The 17,787-nt window shown below is 41.4% G+C and overlaps 1 protein-coding gene across 1 annotated transcript in view; it reads left to right on the forward strand.

The window, feature by feature from the left end:
* LOC107110185 (eyes absent homolog 4-like) overlaps positions 1–17,787 on the forward strand; it is a 232,426-nt gene that overhangs the window by 106,368 nt on the left and 108,271 nt on the right. The window contains exons 3-4 of the mRNA XM_015410923.1: positions 3,749–3,798; positions 17,091–17,215. Of these exons, the coding sequence (XP_015266409.1) occupies positions 3,749–3,798; positions 17,091–17,215 (175 nt within the window). The remainder of the gene's footprint in view (positions 1–3,748; positions 3,799–17,090; positions 17,216–17,787) is intronic.

The following is a 17,787-nucleotide window of genomic DNA, read 5'->3' on the forward strand; positions in this document are numbered from 1 at the left end:
GCCATATACTTCTCTTGTTCAAGCCAGTCTCTAAATTTCCACTGTAAATGCCTTGCATATAATTTGCTTAGAGTACTACGTAAGCTAATTAGTCTATTATTTGCAGGTACATCCTTATTACCTTTCTTGTATATAGGAAATAATTGAAACCCCCCAATCCTTTGGAATTTCCCCTGTTCTATCAATTGCTGTAAATTAGGCTGCTAGGAGTGGAATCCGTCATTCTGAATGCTTTTTTATTAGTTCCGGTGGAATTAAATCAACACCAGAAGCTTTCCCAGATCTTAATGTTTGAATGAGGTTTTTAACCTCAGTAGGTTCAACTGGTGGGCATTCTGGAAGATTTATCGCACTACCATAATCAATTCCCCTTATCTCATTATCAGCATATATTTCCCTAAAATATCTTTCCCATTCTTCTGGTATATACAGTTGTTCATTGTTACCATGGACCTGACTGGAACATCTGATACAAGCCGCCAAAACAGGGATGTATTTTTATTCTGCAATGCTTGTCTCAGGTGTAACCATCCTGCTTCCATATGATCTTTTTTCTTGCACCGGAGAAGTGCTTTATATTGTGATTTCTGATATTTCAACTCATTGAGGATGGCATCCTGTGGGTTAGTCATATATCTATTATAATTAACACTTAGATCCTTTTTTGCTTTTTTACAGTCATTATCAAACCAATCTGCAGAATGTCTTTTATGAGCCCTATTATTTTTCTCGTTTACTCCTTTAATAACCCTTTGAAACTCTTGAATCATCTGCTCATAACCACTCAGACAAGTCTCTATGTTATTTCTAACTTATCAGATGAAAGTAACTCACCTATCATGTTGTCTATCCTCTGATTCCATCTGATCCTATTCACTTCCTTTGCATTATCTATCTGTTCTATATGACAGTCTTCAATATGCAGATTGATAATAGGAATTTTTACCTGCATACTGAAAGGTAGATGATCACTCCCATTATAGTTATTGACTTCGAATGATTCTATATATTGTATCATATTTTCCGTTACAATAATATAATCTGTCACACTCATCCTGGTCCCTGACCAGTAAGTAAATTCTGTAGGATGATCTTTTAGATAAGATCCATTTAAGATACAGAGGTTCATTCTGTTAATTACCTGTGCCATGATATATCCAGCATAATTTGCTTTTGAATCCCTTGAGTATTTAGGATAAGGTAAATAATAATTTCCAGTCTCTGGATGGCAGTCTTTATATAATGTTTCCTGAGGAGGTTCTTTTGTATGTGGATTGGCTGTTGAAATTCTAATCTTATCTGTAGTGCTATTGTCAGATGTAGAGCCTTTTGTGTTTTTCAGGACAGGAAACCATGCCCTATTTATTTTTAAACTCTCTTTTTTCCTGTTGAAATTGTGTTTATGTTTAAGAATTTCAGGAAACAATCCATATACAAAAGAACCTCCTCAGGAAAGCTCCTCCATTAGCATGTTCATAGCCTGGAGAACTCCTACAAGATAATGATTCAGCCCTACCCCACCTTCTGGGGTAGATATAAACCTGCGTACCATTTTTCTTCTCACCTTGACACAGAAAGTACTCTGTCTTTCTGTGTTATACCTCTGAGGATGCCAGTCACAGCTACTGGTGAAACGTCAGGTTCTACAATGCCAAGACCATGGCCACACAACCCAGGAAATCTACAGCAACTAATAAAAAAACATGATTTCTTTTTATGTCTGAACCAAGAAGATAATGCTCATACATTCCTTACTTTGATCTCCTCCCTCTGTTGCCTTCTGCAGTGTCAAAGCTTCAGCAGTTTTGCCATAAGTGTGATATAAGTCAGCAGTTCTCAATTTTACCCAGCAACTAATAAAAAAACATGATTTCTTTTTATGTCTGAACCAAGAAGATAATGCTCATACATTCCTTACTTTGATCTCCTCCCTCTGTTGCCTTCTGCAGTGTCAAAGCTTCAGCAGTTTTGCCATAAGTGTGATATAAGTCAGCAGTTCTCAATTTTACCAATTTAGGACCATTATTTTGATTTAATTTTGGGGGAGATCGCCAGTATTTTCCCTTCTTCCTCACCAGCACATGTTACATGCTGGACAGTCACTTTTCAAAGTGTTACAGTAAGTTGCATGTAGATGATGGATTCTTCCCTCCTTTCATATCCTCAGAAGTATTCAGTGAGATACTTCCTTTAAAGCCCAAGTTTCAGAAAAATGTATTGTCTGTACATGGCCTACAAGGTCAGGTCTCAAAGTGGTACTGACTATAGGGCCACAGTGCTAAAGAAGCTGACAGGTCTAACCATTTGCAAACCTTCGATTAGAAGGGACTTTGAACTGGACTGGAGACATCAAGAAACTTCTTTATCGGTTAATAACTTCTAGATAGAGGCCAGCTGAAAGTGGTGGGAAGGAACCTGGAAATGCTTATAGAAACAGAAGACTACCAGCATCACATAAAATCTGAATTTCTGGTAGACAATTCAAAATTGCCATTGGCTGTTATTGTCTCTGGACGTACAGGCATCTGTCTTCATGCTGAAATAAATTGTACTGGAAATTAGAGTGAAAAGCAGAAGTTAACTATGATGACTGCATTACCTTCTTGGTACTACTTAAACCAATTAGAGTTCCCAGGGCTTTGTAACTGATTGGCTGGTTTCCAGCAACCAATGAGAGGTTTTTTAGGCTCATGCTCTGTGGTGATGGGGAAGATAGGTAAGTGCAGGTGGTGGCATCTCAATGAGCTCCTGCCCTTTAAAAGAGGGACGGAAGCATTCAGTTCCTTCCCCATTCCCCTGAGGTCCCTGGCCCCTTTCTGAGGAAACACAGATTACTCTATTTTCTCATTTTCTAGATGGGAAAAGAAAGGATTGCCCTGTCTTTGTAAAGTATCATGGATCTCTTACAGTACCCTTGAACACTCTAAGGAGGTTTGCAACTTTCTGAGTTTAAGAAATTTTTATATAAGCCAAATCAGTTTGGGAGTTTAAAGCAGAGACTCAGTTGGTCCAATTTTAACAGAATGTATTCTGGGAATAAAGATATATCTCTGTATATCTCTATATCTATAGTGTGTGCGTGTGCTGTAATAGTGCTTGTATTATTCTGAAGACAAGTGCTATGGAAAATGGAAGTTTTCAATTTGGGTGAATTCATTAAGTGATAGATAAGCAGATAAAGACAAAACATATATTATGTTATAGATACGGATGGACAATGTATTGAAAATATTTGAACTTGAGTAACCCATATTTGTAAAATACGTTAAGCATGCCAGATTCAGAAGATGAAAATTAATGTATGAATTATTTAGCTAACACTGCTCTTTTGCCACAAAATCTGGTGTTTATTATTGTGAGCTTTAGCAGGAAACAGAAGCAGTATCAGTTGGGAAAACATTTCTTTACAGAACTGAGAACAGTTTGGCGTTCTGGTTTCTAAGTGGGGAACCAGGTTCTTTGGTTTCTTTGTTCCAAGTTAGACGACTCCCAAACTATTTTAGCTGAACATTTTACATACTAATGGAGGCAAGGGAAGTTAAGTTGGCAGCTGTTCGTGGGATAATAATGAAGCACACTGTTTAGCATTGCATATCCTCACTGTAAAATGTGAGAAGTATTTTATGGAGACCATGGTGAGCAGGGATATATCCACTTTGTGTGATGTAAGTGCATGAACTGTAAGTGAGGAAACTTCTGTTTGTTTTTCTTTATGTGAAAGTAACTGGCAATCACTTTCCTGTTGCAGGTGAAGAAAACGTGCACAGATACGGATGTTTCAGAACCACAGAATTCCAGGTAGAATAACTAAACATAAGTGTGTCAATAAGAAGGCTGAAGTAATATATTATGAGACTATTTGCCAAAATCATAATTAAAGCCAAATATGACTTAAAATAGCATGATAGATTATTTGCTTTCACAAACTAAACATTATTTCTTTGAAATGCAGAGGAGATAAAAGTTGGCAATTACTGATCTTAATTAAGAGACAGAAATTAATAGGCAAAATCAACAGAAAAAGGATAAATGGACAAATAATAGTATGGTTAGAGTTCTTTTGATAGCGTTTTTTTATTTTTTGTATATGCATAATCATCAGTTTTTAGTATCACAATTTCTGTCACTTATGTAGAGAAAACAGTAGAAAAATATGGCATTTTTCAATTTAGCATTTATTTCATGCATATAATACTTTTATGACATTTTGTGTGTGTTTTGGGATCTAAATAATAATCTGTTGATATGCCATCCAGTATGTTCTGAGGTTACATCTGTTTTGTGTAAAATTTGTAATATGGAGCAATATTGGTCTTTCTTAGTTGCTTCATTCATCTTTGGGCATTGTAGTACCCTGTATTTTTAATATACTTTTGGATTGTAAATTGCAATTGAACAAATAATGCATGATTGTTCCTTCCCCAGTCCTTTAATCTCCTGAGGTAAGCAAGATATATTAGGTTCAGGGTAGTGGGGATTTGAATCCAGCTCTACACCAACTACACCTCAACACTAGGGCCATTACACAGAAACAAACTCAAGTTGGCCACCAAATGTATATGCAAAAGGGACGTTTCCCCAAATCCTAGTATGACAACCATACTTGCATGCTTAAACTCCTATGTAATGTGTATAGCAATACTCAAAAGTACTTATGTAGCCCTGTTACATATGCTTTCCTGAAGTGTGTTTTGTGCAGTCCTCAGAACCTTAGAATAAATTTCAGCCATCAAAACTGAGTTTTAAAATATACTGTCAAAACTGGTTCCATCATTTTGCACAGTTAACCCATGAGCCAATTTGATTAATATTATAAGAGAATTCTCATCCATTAATTGGAAATGAAGCAGTTTTATAGAATCATGGAATCATAGAGTTGGAAGGGACCTCCAGGGTCATCTAGTCCAGCCCCCTGCACAATGTAGGAAATACACAAATACCTCCCCCTTTACACCCGTAGTGACCACTGTTCCATGCCCAGAAGTTGACAAAAAACCTCCAGGACCTCCAGCCAAACTGGCCTGGAGAAAAATTGCTTCCTAACCCCAAAGTGGCGTCCAGCATTTCCCTGAGTGTGTAAGAAAGGGCCACAGGAACTTTTAACCATAGCTTGGATGCACCTCATGTGTACACACTGGTAATTTGGTAAATAATGACAATTATGTATAAATTAGGCAAGTTTTCCAAGTCCCCGTTGCCTTATTGCATTTTTCTGAAATTAACTATATGTACTTAACTTTACAATATAGGATATTTAGATGATTTTAAAAATAGCTGTATAGCTTTTTCACTCATGAAAGATAAAATGATGTCTATTAAAGGGAATCTGTGGAGTATTTTATTTTTCCTTAGTTTCTGTATTTATCTGAAAGATTGAAATCTTGTAGATACATTTTAGAACATAATCTTAAATGGTTTATGAATGCATTTTGATTGTGGACTTTTTAAAATAACTGATTGACCTTTGGTTGTAGTGGTACCAGAGAGCACAGCTATAGGAAAGCACAAAGTCCAGGGCAAGGTGATTCTTCTTAAAATAACTCTTGTGCAAACATTGTACCTAAAATGAAATGTCAGCAAAAAGGGATGTTGGAGGTGCATTCACTTTCAGAATAGCTTCTGGCCTATGAGTTGGGGCCAAAATCTTTCATTTATTTAGCTTGCTTTATTGTGTGTTGGTTTTGGACTTGAAAGTATTAGAATAAATGCAGATGGAATATGTTTTTACAGTAGGGAAGTAATTAAGTTGGGTGTGGGAACTTTGTCAGGCGAATTCTTGGAGTGACATGTGTGTATCAGCAAATTCTTTGTCTGTCTTGGCTTTCTCTTTTAGAAGGAAACATTCAAGATATATGTACATATATGTGTAAAGGGAATTACAAACATAAGGAAATATATTGTGAAAGATTGATTCTGGGGACAACTTGCTGTGCATTTGACTGAGAGACTGTGAGAATACACATAACAAGAGGGGAAACAAAAATGTGAAATTAGTTATGATCTTTCTGTAAGACTTTTACATGTGCATTATTCTGTTTATTATATTTTATAATATTTTTCTTTTTTTAAAAAAGGAAGAAATTTACCATAGAGGGAATTATTTTGATCAAGAGCTTGATACGTGATAAAATTACTGTACTCTTAACATTGTGGGAAGTTATCAATACAGATTTGAGACCCATTGCAGAACTGTTATTGTCACACATGCCAGATAACGCGCGGGGGGGGGGAAGCGAGGCAATTTGCTCCATAGTAATTTGACTGCCACTGTGTGATCAGACACAACGGCGGGTGAATCGGGTTTTTTTCTTCGCCGCGTATTTCCGGTGTGCTTCGATGAGGGATCACTGACGCAATGGGAGCACGCTGGAGCAATCACATGGGGAAGTCCGTCTGCGGCCCATCGCAAACCCGTTTGATACGGCACTTTCCCCGGTATTTTTAAACTCTGCTTCTTTGGCGGAGTGAAACGGGTTGCCGACTGGTGCGGGACGCTTGCCAGATGTTCCCGTGTGATTGCTCCCTTAAAATCCGCCCAGCATTCATGCCTGTTGCAAGGCTAATTCTGCGTGTGATTGGGACCCTAGTTAGCTATCATCTAATAGTTGCAGCTATAATACTACAGTTGTAGAGAACACCACAAATACTGTCTTTGGAATACACAGCTAATAGTATGACTTTGTCCTTCTGGGAAGGGGGAGGGGCTAAAACCAAGTTACATTTTTCTTTACTGTTTCCCATGTTCTGCCCTGCTTTAGAAATGTTGTATGATACAGTTGTATTTTTGCCTCAGGTTGCTTAGGAGAGAAGTCTTATATTTGCCTTTTACCCTACCAAGTCTGAAAGACCTGGGCAAAATTTTTATAAATTAAATAAATAAAATAAATAAACATTATTAGTAGGAATGTATATTTGGCTAGTAACTAAACAAAGTCTAAGTCAAGCATGCCATTAGTTAAGCTTTGTAGAGTCACTAATCTAAAAGAAAGCCTCATAGGCTGCGGTCATACGGAGCATTAGCCATGCTACAGACATGGAAGATAGGCAGATTTTCCGGGCGTGATCACAGCACCACATCTGGGAAGCGTAGAGCTCCCGAGGCTTCCTGCCGAAGATGTGGGGTAAAAAACTAGTACCTCTGAGGTACTAGTTTCCGGAAACCGTGGGGCAAGGGCGGGCACCTGATCGCGTTTCTGGTGGTAGGTCGTGGCATCCGGCGCCTGCCCATGTCCCGTGGCTAAAAGGTTTTTTTTTCAACTCTCCACGGGATGCGCACAAGCACCCAACGGTACACGCGAACACTTCGTTTAAAAACAAACAATACAGCCCCCTCCTCTTTTCCATACCAGGCTCGGCCCATTCCTGGCTCGGCCTGCTCGAGAGGAACTCTCTGCACCGGGCGGCAGAGGTGCAGGTGCAGGGGGGACGTGGCGGGAGGGTGGCCCGGCTGAAGTTCCTCCTGGAGGGGACCAGACGGAGGACACAGTTTGCATTCCTCTCCAGCCCTGGAAGGGGTTAAACCTGCGGAGCCTTTTGCTAGAGAGGCCGCTTCTTTGCCGCGCCGCAGGATTGTCCTATGATCGGCACCTCCCCCCTAACCACAAGACCTCGACGGGACCTCTACGGGACGTCTGATCGCGCAACCGCGCAATATTTTGCTCCGGGGCAAACAGCCACGCTCCCCCCCCCCGCATTTTCCTGCCCGTGTGACTGGGCCCATAATATCTTTTATTAGAACCAAACAAAATAACACAAAACTGAGTAAGTGTTCAAGTTCACCAGAATTTTTCTGTAAGGATCCTGTGTTAAACGCTGAGCAGGTCTTCAGAATTAAAATGGTGCTCGTATTGGGTTGCACCTTTGGCCTTCTAGGAACAAGAAGCAAAACATGAAATCATCCCATTGAAAATACAGAAAACCAGCATCTGATTAAATGTCTGCATAGCATCAGACAGGACACATAGACTTATTAGAAGGTAGAAAGCAGATACAGAAAATGGCACTCAATTTACTAAAAAATACTAGAGAAGGGGTCCCCAACCTTTTTGAGCCTGTGGGCATATTTGGAATTCTGACACAGCATGGTGGATGCAGGAACAAAATGGCTGCCACAAAATGACTGCTGCAGGAGGTGGAGCCAGCCACAAAATGATTGCCACAGCTTAACTTAGGTAACACAGTGCAGATCCTTGTGCTGTGGTGGCCGCCGCCACCAAAGTGACATTTTAAAAAATCCATACAGCCAATCAAATCTCCAGTATTAAATCAGAATCCATGCTTGGGGAAAAGCCCTACCTGGCCCTGTCCACTTCCTAGAAACACTTGGTGGGCACCAGGAAAGGTGTCAGCAGGCACCATGCCACCCACAGGCACCACACTGGGGACCCTTGTACTAGAGATTAATTGCAGTTGGCCCACAGGTAAAGATTCAGTGAAAGTCATGTTGTGTAGTAGTGTGTTTGGGAGAAAACCCATAAGGGCCCCGGCCAGACGTGCCGGAAAACGTGGGGGGGGGGAAGCACGGCTATTTGTGTCATCGCATTCTGATGCGCTATTATGTGATCAGATGTGACGGCGGCTTCCCCGCAGCAAAGAGGACTACGGGGGAGGAAGCCGCGCGCCGGCGCAATCACACCGGGAGGCTTCCATAGGTGGCCCGTGGCAAAGCGTTTGCTAGTACATGCGGTGTACTAGTTTTTTACTGTGCGGCTTCGGCAACTTGCCACGGGGTCACTACCGGAGTGCTACGCCTCCCAGATGTTCTCATGTGATCATGCCCGGATTCTCCGCGGGACTCCTGTGCCTTCAGCGGGGCAAATGCTCCATGTGACCAGGGCCAAGGATAGTCTTTTCACAGGTATTTTTTCCTCCAATTGACAAACCCCTCTTTTTAGTGGATAAATTCTCATGGTATAAATGGGTTGCAGGTAGCCACATTTGTCTAAAGCACTTTTTGTAGTTTCTTCCCAGAAGGCCAAGGGTACAATCTGATACCAGCTCCCATTTTAAATTTACATATCTGCCCAACAGGGACAGTGATCTGTGAGTGAAGAAACGTCTGTTACCCTATTTTCATGGATATAATGGTGAGGCTTAGTCTTATGGGGCCCCAATTCTTCACAGGTAGAGCTTGCTGATTATGTTCATCCTCAGAAGTTGATGGGTCCAGATAGTTTTCTGATGACTCATATAATGCTTTCATAAGAGATTGTGGGAAGTTAGGTTAGAGAAAGCCCTTAGGATCTCAGAGACATGGATGTGAACCAACCAATAGACAAATCTCTCCTACACATTCTCTTTCAATGAATAAGATCTGATTAAGCTCTTTGGTATACTGGGGAATGATGAAACAGCATAGATAGGAGCAATGCCAGCAGAAGGCAACTCAGAATTGACAGAACTGATGATACGCCGTAGTTCATTTTCAAACCTACTTTGCGGTGGTAACAGCAGCAAAGAAATGTTACAGTTCTGCCACAGTTGCATTATAACAGAGAGACTTAGTGGAGCTGCTTTGAGTGGTGAAAATTCTGCTTAGTGACAGCAGAATTAATGACAGCTCTGTTGAACCCTCAGCAGTTTGTTGTGCATGTTTGCCGACATATGCTTACAGATAAATTCACCCATATTAACCTGGAAGTTAATCTGAAAGCCACTGATTATCAATGCCTCAAGATTCCCTTTGGAATGAGTTCCAGTTATCGTAGTCAAAGGATGCGGATGAAGTCCTTTAAGAGGTCTGCTGTATTCTTTGTTTGTTTGTATCTTGCCTTTCTTGGATAATAGGATGTGGTACTGTGATGTGGTGGTCAGAGGGCACAGGAGACCAAGGTTCAAACCTCACTGAGCTATAAGCCTCCCAAGATGGCTTTAGGGAAAGGATAATTAGTCCATCTCTCAAGGCTGTTGTAAGGATAAAATGAGGGTTGTCAAACCACAAATATTGTGCTGGGCTCATTACAAGATTGGCAAAATTCAAAATATGTTACATATGTTTTTATGTCTAAATAATTATATCTAGTCAGGGAGAAGTAATAACTTGGATATGGGAAGTTATGAATGACTCCTTGAGAGACAGAGCAGTTCCAGCTGCCTTAAAAGAGGTGCTTATGAACCACTCTCCTGTGGATTTAACAATTGTGCTATCATCCAGTTGCAGATCTCCTTTGTTTGGGAAAGATCCTTGAATAGGTTGTGCTATAAATTTAGAGTCCAGTGGCATCTTTAAGACCAACGAAGGTTTATTCAAGGTATGGGCTTTTGGAAAAGTGTGCATGCACGTGAAAGCTGTTATCTTGAATAAACCTTTGTTAGTCTTAAAGGTGCCACTGGACTCAAAATGTGTTCTACTGCTTCAGACCAACACAGCTGACCACCTGGATTTAGGTTGTACTATGCTATGTACAAGTACTTATTATGAGGCCACATTTCAATTAGGCTTCAGGCCTGGGTTTAATACAGTAGATGCAGTATTCCCCCTGACTGGCTATTTAGCTGGGAAAGAGGGAGTGCTGTGCTGATACATACTTCACTGGGATCTTCTAGCAGTTTTCATCTGTTAACCATGGTATCCTTAATCTGCATAGATTGGCAATAAGGACATCATGTTCCAAAAAGTAATGTGTGTGTTTGGGGGGGGGGTGTTAGTCTGCTCTGTAGCAATTGTGCTTTGGAATCCTGTAGAGTTCTATTCTATTCCCTGTAATACTTAACGTGAAAATGAAAGTGTTGGCTGAGATTTGGAATGAAGTTCCATCAATATGACAATATCTCTTCTAGGGTTGCCAAGTCTGGGTTGGAAAATACCTGGAGACTTTGGGGGTGGAGCCAGGAGAGGGCGTGGTTTGGGGAGGGGAGGGGCCTCAGCATAGTACAATGCCCTAGAGTCCACCCTTCAAAGCAGCCATTTTCTCCAGGGGAGCTGATCTCTGTCGGCTGGGGATCAGTGGTAAAAGCGGGAGATCCCCAGGCCCCACCTGGAGGCTGGCAACCCTAATCTCTTCTGCTCTTTTTTCTTCAGAGTCACATGGGGCTGTAAATGCACTGAACTGATTCTTGGAGTTAGTAGTGAGCTGAATAAGGGCTAATAAAATTGCCAGCCCAGAAAGTGCAATAGTGGGGTAAAATCCACCCAGCAACATAGGAGTCCATGAGAGCAGGGCTCTGAGAACCCACAAAAGGGAAGGGAATTTGTGTGAGTTGAGAACTGACAGTTGAGATCTGACGGTAGGGAGCTGAAGTGAAGAATTTGTTGAAGGAGTTAGCTTAACAGAGAGAAGGATAAGGACCGGTATAGGGGAAAGGATTTTCTATTAAATTGCTCTATATGGTCCTGGGAATTGAGTACTTTTTTTTAAACTGAATTACAGCCCAGAGTGCTGTGTAAATTGGTAACTGTAATTTATGAACCAAAGTTCTTCAAGCCTTTCAAGAAAAAAAGGGGGTTCTTTGCATGTACTGTTTAAAAGTTTTAATCCTGTATGTGTCGCCGGTTACAATTAGCACAGTTAGTTGGTCACCTGCTAAATATTCCCTCTTTCCTGTCAAAATGTAAATCCTGTGATTCAAAGATAAATATGCAGGAATATCTCTTACAAATTTCCTGTGTGTTCTAGACTTGTTTGTAGTTTATAGTTATACTGACCAAGATGAGATTATAGAGAATACTCATATTTTTACATCAGGAAGTAGTAGAAGAGTAAGTTTTTATACCTCGCTTTTCTCTACCGTAAAGAGTTTCAAAGCAGCTTACAAGTACATCCCTTTCATAGGTAATAGTAGTGTAATTGATTATTTTATTTTGTCCCATCAACTTATTGATCAGTAGTTCAGTTTTCAGTGAGGGAATAGCTCAGTTAATTTGTTCCAAATAGTGTTCTCTCATTCCCTTTTAAAGAAAATCATGCCCACCTATCAAATTTACCTCATACCTCAGTTGTTGACTCCTGGCTTGGGAATTTTCCCTTGTCCAAGTCAAATTCTGTCCCAGAATACTCCTGCTTGCTCCCTGGTGTAGTGGTGAAACATGAAAACATTGTTTGATGAGGTGGGCTGTTGTCTGATGAGGTCAAGTTCTTAAAGAACAACCAGGAACAGAACAGGAAGACAGTAGCTCAAAGCAGTTATTCAAATCTAAGTGCCTGTGACCTATTCTAGATATACTTTACTCTAAGGTAGGGGTCCAGGACCTTTTTGAGCCTGCAGGCATCTTTGGAATTTTGAGAGAGGCTGGTGAAGATTACTGCAAAACGACTGTCACAGGAGGCAGAGCCAAGCCCAAAAGGTCTGCCACATAAGGTAGAGCTAAATGCAATACTTCCCAGTAGGGGTGCCATTCCCCCAATGGGGGGGTTACCCACTTTTGGGGGCCCCGATATGCCACCACTGAGCCCCAAAGAGCCCCATCCGTGCCAGTGTGCCCAGCTCAATGACATCACCTGGAGGTGACATCATTGCGCAGGGCAAGTTGCAGGGGACACACACTCTAGTGTTTGAGAAAAAACTCTATAGTTACCACTCCAGGGCATGAAGAGGGACCCCCACACACACCAGAAGCCAGGAAAGACCTGGCAACCCTACTTCTCAACATGCTTTAAAAAAAAAAACTGAATGGAACCTATGCTGAACACATGAGGCTGCCTTATTCAGAGTCTGGCCACTGATCTGACAAGTAGTAAAAAGCCCAGTAGCACCTTTAAGACTAACAAATTTTATTGTAGCATAAGTTTTCGGGAAACACAGTTCTCTTCGTCAGACAACTGTGTTTCTCAAATGCTTATGCTACAATAAAGTTTGTTAGTCTTAAAGGTGCTAATGGGCTTTCTACTATTTTGCAGCAACAGACTAACATGGCTAACTCCTCTGGATCTATGATCTATCAAGGTTAGTATTATCTGTACTTTGGCTGGAAGCATGGTCCAGCCACTGGGAATACAGCAAGCCTGGAGGAGGAGGAGTGGTGGGTGGACTTCTGCTCCTGAACACTTAGCACCCTTCATGCAACAGCCCAGCTCACTAGGACTAAAATTAAGCTCCCTCTCTGCTTTGCAAAAGAAGCAGTATACCTTGAGGTAAAAGGTTTGTTTCTCAAAGAAAATAATAAGGGGAGTAAAAAGAAACAAGGAAAAGCTTATAGGGCAGTTGTGGCGAACCTATGGCACGGGTGCCAGAGGTGGCACTCAGAGCCCTCTCTGTGGGCACGCGTGCCATCGCCCCAGCCAGGCCCAGACCATCATTCTCTGTCAAATAATTTTAAGTAAATGAAAACATTTGGGATTGCTTTCCTTACTTTGTTTGGATCATCTTAAGTTAATGTATGAGTTGTTTTTTCTAAAGTAAAACCTCAGTATTCAGGTTAAATTGCCATGTTGGCACTTTGCGATAAATAAGTGGGTTTTGGGTCGCAGTTTGGGCACTCGGTCTCTAAAAGGTTCGCCATCACTGTTATAGGGGTAGGGAGAAAGTGACTGGGGAATAAAAAGAAGGAAAGACTGAAGGGGGAATGGAACCATTCACTGAGGAAGGAAAGCCCAGATGCTCACTAGTCCTGATCCTCCGGTGGCTGCAGTCACTGTTCTAGTCACGGAAATCCTTTCATTTGAATGAGGGCAGCCAGTAACAAGTCCTGCCTTACAATGCCTGCACCCAGTTTCTGAAAAGTTTAGTAGGTGCCAGGGGAAGTACTGGTGGGCACCATGGAGCCCATGGGGAATGCCACTTTGTCAGGCCTATAGTTTAGGGATGCTTTTAGGTCATACTGCCTCATCCTTGGATACTATCCTCTGATGAATGTGCCAGATCAGAACCCTGTGAGATCACATCATGATTTTGACTGTCTCCTCTGAGGACTGCTATTGAGATCAATCAGGGTGAAGAATGATAGCAGAGCAGCAGTCTACACTGGATGTAACATAAGAAGAGTTGTAAAACCTTTTTCCTCCACCAGACGGTAAAACTTTCCTCTTCCCTTCATCGTGTATTACTCTGACTGGCAATAGCTGAGTCGGAGCTGGGTGGAGGGTGGCAAAAGGGCTGGAGCCTATGTTGAGGGACCACAGAAGTCAGCAACTGGAAGGGAGGTGGCCATGAAAAGTAGCAGTGGCGGAAGTAGGGGGTCTGTTTGCCTCCTTCAGTGTAGCAGGCAACAGGAGACAAATGAAAATCCTGCTTTAATTATTTTTATAGCCTAAAGAAAGATTTCAGAAATACATACATCATCTTTGCCTTGACTATTTTCACATCATTGTTTTAAAAAATCATGTTCATGGGTCCAGATGATTATTCAGATTAAAGCAGTACATGGTGCATCCTGTATTATTAGGTCACCATTTTTCATTGTCCACATTTTGGATGGCAGTTGGAAGATCCAGATGACAACTATGGAAGAAATTCTGCAAGCACCAGCATCTGGCTCCTTGGCAGATTCCTCAAGCACTTCTGCTAATGCGTTTGTGTTTGCCCATGGGCCTTTTATGTGGTTGCACTGCAGATGGGCTGTCTGAACAGCCTGGTCATTCTGCAAGATTTGTTTCTTTCCAAAAAACTTCACTGGTTCTTTGACTCACACATTCTTTCTCTAATAGATAAGATTCTTTATGAGTCTCATAATTTCTCTGTGTTGTGGTACTCCATACAAAGAACCCAGGAGGCTTCCATACATCCAAGTGTGCACCCGAAATTCTGCTTGCTGTAGTGAATTATGTTTTACAATCTGTTATATTTCAGTATGTTTGGAGTCAGTATTACTGTCAAATTTCTTTGGAAGTGACCAAATAGAAGGGCAATTCCCAAAGTAAAGTAACTTTACCCACCCTTTTAAGCGTAAAATGGATTTGCCTTTCTACAATCAGCTCTCCACCTTAGGCTTTCAAAGTTCAAATCTGGATTTGGTTATAAGTGAAAATGAGTATGGTGGTCTCAACTTAGTCCTTAGGGGTTTCTTGTCTGCTGTTCAGAAGAGGCCCAGAACCGGAATTGTGAGGTTGTTGCAGGTCATGATTAAGGTATATTGGTAGAGTTATGTTAGGAAAGTGCACACAGTGCACACAGCAGTCTACGAATCTCTGTAGACATGTTTTTCAGCTGAATGCTTTTACATTCTCAGAACACTAAAAAAGGCAGGGAGCCAAAAGTATGAATTCTGAGTTTTATTTTTACTGACATTTGAGTGCTGGGATTGCTTATTCTTTTGTCTGTAAGTTTACTGTTATTTGGTAGGTATGTATGTCATACTGTTGTGGATTTTAACTTTCAGGATAAATTGATAAAATAAATCATCATATTTTACATATTTTGTGGGGCTTTTAGTCTCCCCTTTGGCTCTTACTACATTCTCATATTTTCTGTTTTGTCAAAGTGTTCAAGTACATAAAGCATCTGTTTCTCCTAAAACAAGCATTGTGTCTTCTGATGCATAATGACATTGAACAAACACCAATATATTAAAAAATCAACCCCACAACTTATTTTTTTGTTGTTGTTGAAGTAAGCTTTCATTTTTGTATTCATTTGTTTGATTTGTGCATATGTTATAATTGGCATCATTTTCTCCCATGCTGTATGGGAGAAGCAGTACTTTACAGGGCAGCACTGTGCCAAGGAGTGAGAGAGGCAGCTCTGTTGGGCCCGGGATATATATAATGATGGGAGGAAGTTCTCAACCCACCACCTGTTTTTTTCTTCTTCAAATGGCTGGGTGGGGATTTAGTTCCCCCCACTTACTGGCTATTCAAAAGCACACACACACATCTTTTTTGCTTAGCCTTCATGTGGCTGGCCCAATCTGAATTAGACCTCAGCCTTTCAACAGCTGAGGAAACAGTAGAGAACTTTTTATACAGGGTCTAATGCAGGTATGACAATCCCATACCTCCTAATAAAATGTATAGTAACGCTATTAACCACCTCATCCAGCACTGAAAAGTATTTGTCTAAAAGGCTATTCTGCGCTGCTGGCAGAAACTTTATTGTTATATGCTAACCACCTTCGGAAGTTGAGCACCAAATGATTGTTGTCAGATGGTCATTTGAGGTCAGCTAGGAATTCAGATTCTACTTAGGCTGAGATAAGAAAGAGATGGTTTTGTATTCAGCAGAAGAAAGAGAAATATGTTTTTGCAATTAGTTGACAAGAAGTTTGGGGGCTGCTCTTAGTTGTAAAAACTTCTATAGCTTCAGAAATTAATATTGCCTATGTGCAGGTTTACTTTCCTTTGTTAAACTAATAAAAAGAATGTATTACAAATGCACCACAAGTCTTCAGAAGTATTTATTTTCAAGGAAACTAATGTGATGAGAATTGTCCCTAGAACTTCCCATCCATTTGAGGAACTGGGAAGGGCAAAACAAAATATTGTATGCCTCTGTAAAAAGCAGAGAAGGAGCCAACATTCCCGTCTCCATAAAAATATACATAATAAAATCACATTTAAAAAACCATTCAAACTGACAAAAGATGCATCAAAAAATTAGAGCCAGACAGGAATGGGCATGGACTGGACCATGGAACTAATTTTTCTACAGACTGGGGCCCAGTTCATGGTTTGTGAGCCTGGTCTGTGCATCTGCCAACACAGACCTCCCAGGACCGTCCCAGGAGATCTTCAGATCTGGGGGGGGGGGCAGGGCTTGCAAAAACCCTGCAGCATGCAAGTGAAGGCCAAACAGTGACTTCACCCACTTCCAGCTTTGCAGGAGATCACTGAGTGCAGCGTTTGAAATGCATGCATTGCATTGTAAACTATAGTGTATAATCCAGGAAGTGTGCATAAACATGTCTTCAGATGTTCCAGGAGACGTTTGTTAGGACATAGCTCTAGGATTGCCCACTGTGCTATAAGAGAGTATGATTTGAATAGAATACTCCAGCTGTTCTCCTTCCCCCTTCCTTGGGGGTTCCAGTTTCCCACACGTTTCACTCAGAATATGAGTCTGACTGTAAAATTCGATTCTTCTTTCTCCGATACTATTTTTGTGAAAATTATACATTATTTATTTTCAGCTTGAATACACATATCAAGGATGACTCAGATCTGCGCACACTTCTATAATACAAATAGTATATAGTAATAGCATTTCTTTTCTTCTAATAGATCTATGGAAATGCAGGATCTAGCAAGTCCTCATAATCTTGTGGGAAGTGGTGAAACACCGAGTAATTCTAAACTGGACAAATCTAATCTTAGCAGTACATCTGTTACAACAAATGGAACTGGCGGTGAGTGAAGACTCTTTAAGTCTAAAGACTGTGGCACATTTAGAGATAAACTAGTTCATGATGGTTATAGTTGATATTATGGAAGAAGATTAGAAGGAACAAGAAGCGGTGACCCATGATATTCACGGGGGGGGGAGGAACTCCACATGGAAGAGGAGGAAGCAGCTGCAGGTAAGCCCTCTCCCACCCACCCCCGGCACCGATGGCAAGGCCTGGGCCCGCTAAACCTTTTTCCGCCCCCCCCAGCACCAGCAGCGAGGCCTGAGCAGCTCCCAGCTGCTGGGCCTGCTGGGCCTCCCCCCCTAAAACCGGTGATGAAGCCTGAGCAGCTCCCAGCCGCCAGGCCCTCCGAGCCTTTTCCCACCCCTCTGGCACCGGCGGTGAGGCCTGAGCAACTCCCAGCCGCCAGGCCTGCCAAGCCGCCCCCTCCACAATGGCAGCGAGGCAGTTCCCAGTGTATTCTCTGCGCATGCGCAGGGAACACTATTTTACTTTTTTCGGATTTAAGTATCCCCCATATATTTTTTCAGATTTTCAGATTTTTCTGCACTCCTGAAGATTGCCCCAAGTGT

This window comes from Gekko japonicus, unplaced genomic scaffold (genome assembly GCF_001447785.1).
Source record: "Gekko japonicus isolate JY-2015 unplaced genomic scaffold, Gekko_japonicus_V1.1 scaffold192, whole genome shotgun sequence".
NCBI classification, from domain to species: Eukaryota; Metazoa; Chordata; class Lepidosauria; order Squamata; family Gekkonidae; genus Gekko; species Gekko japonicus.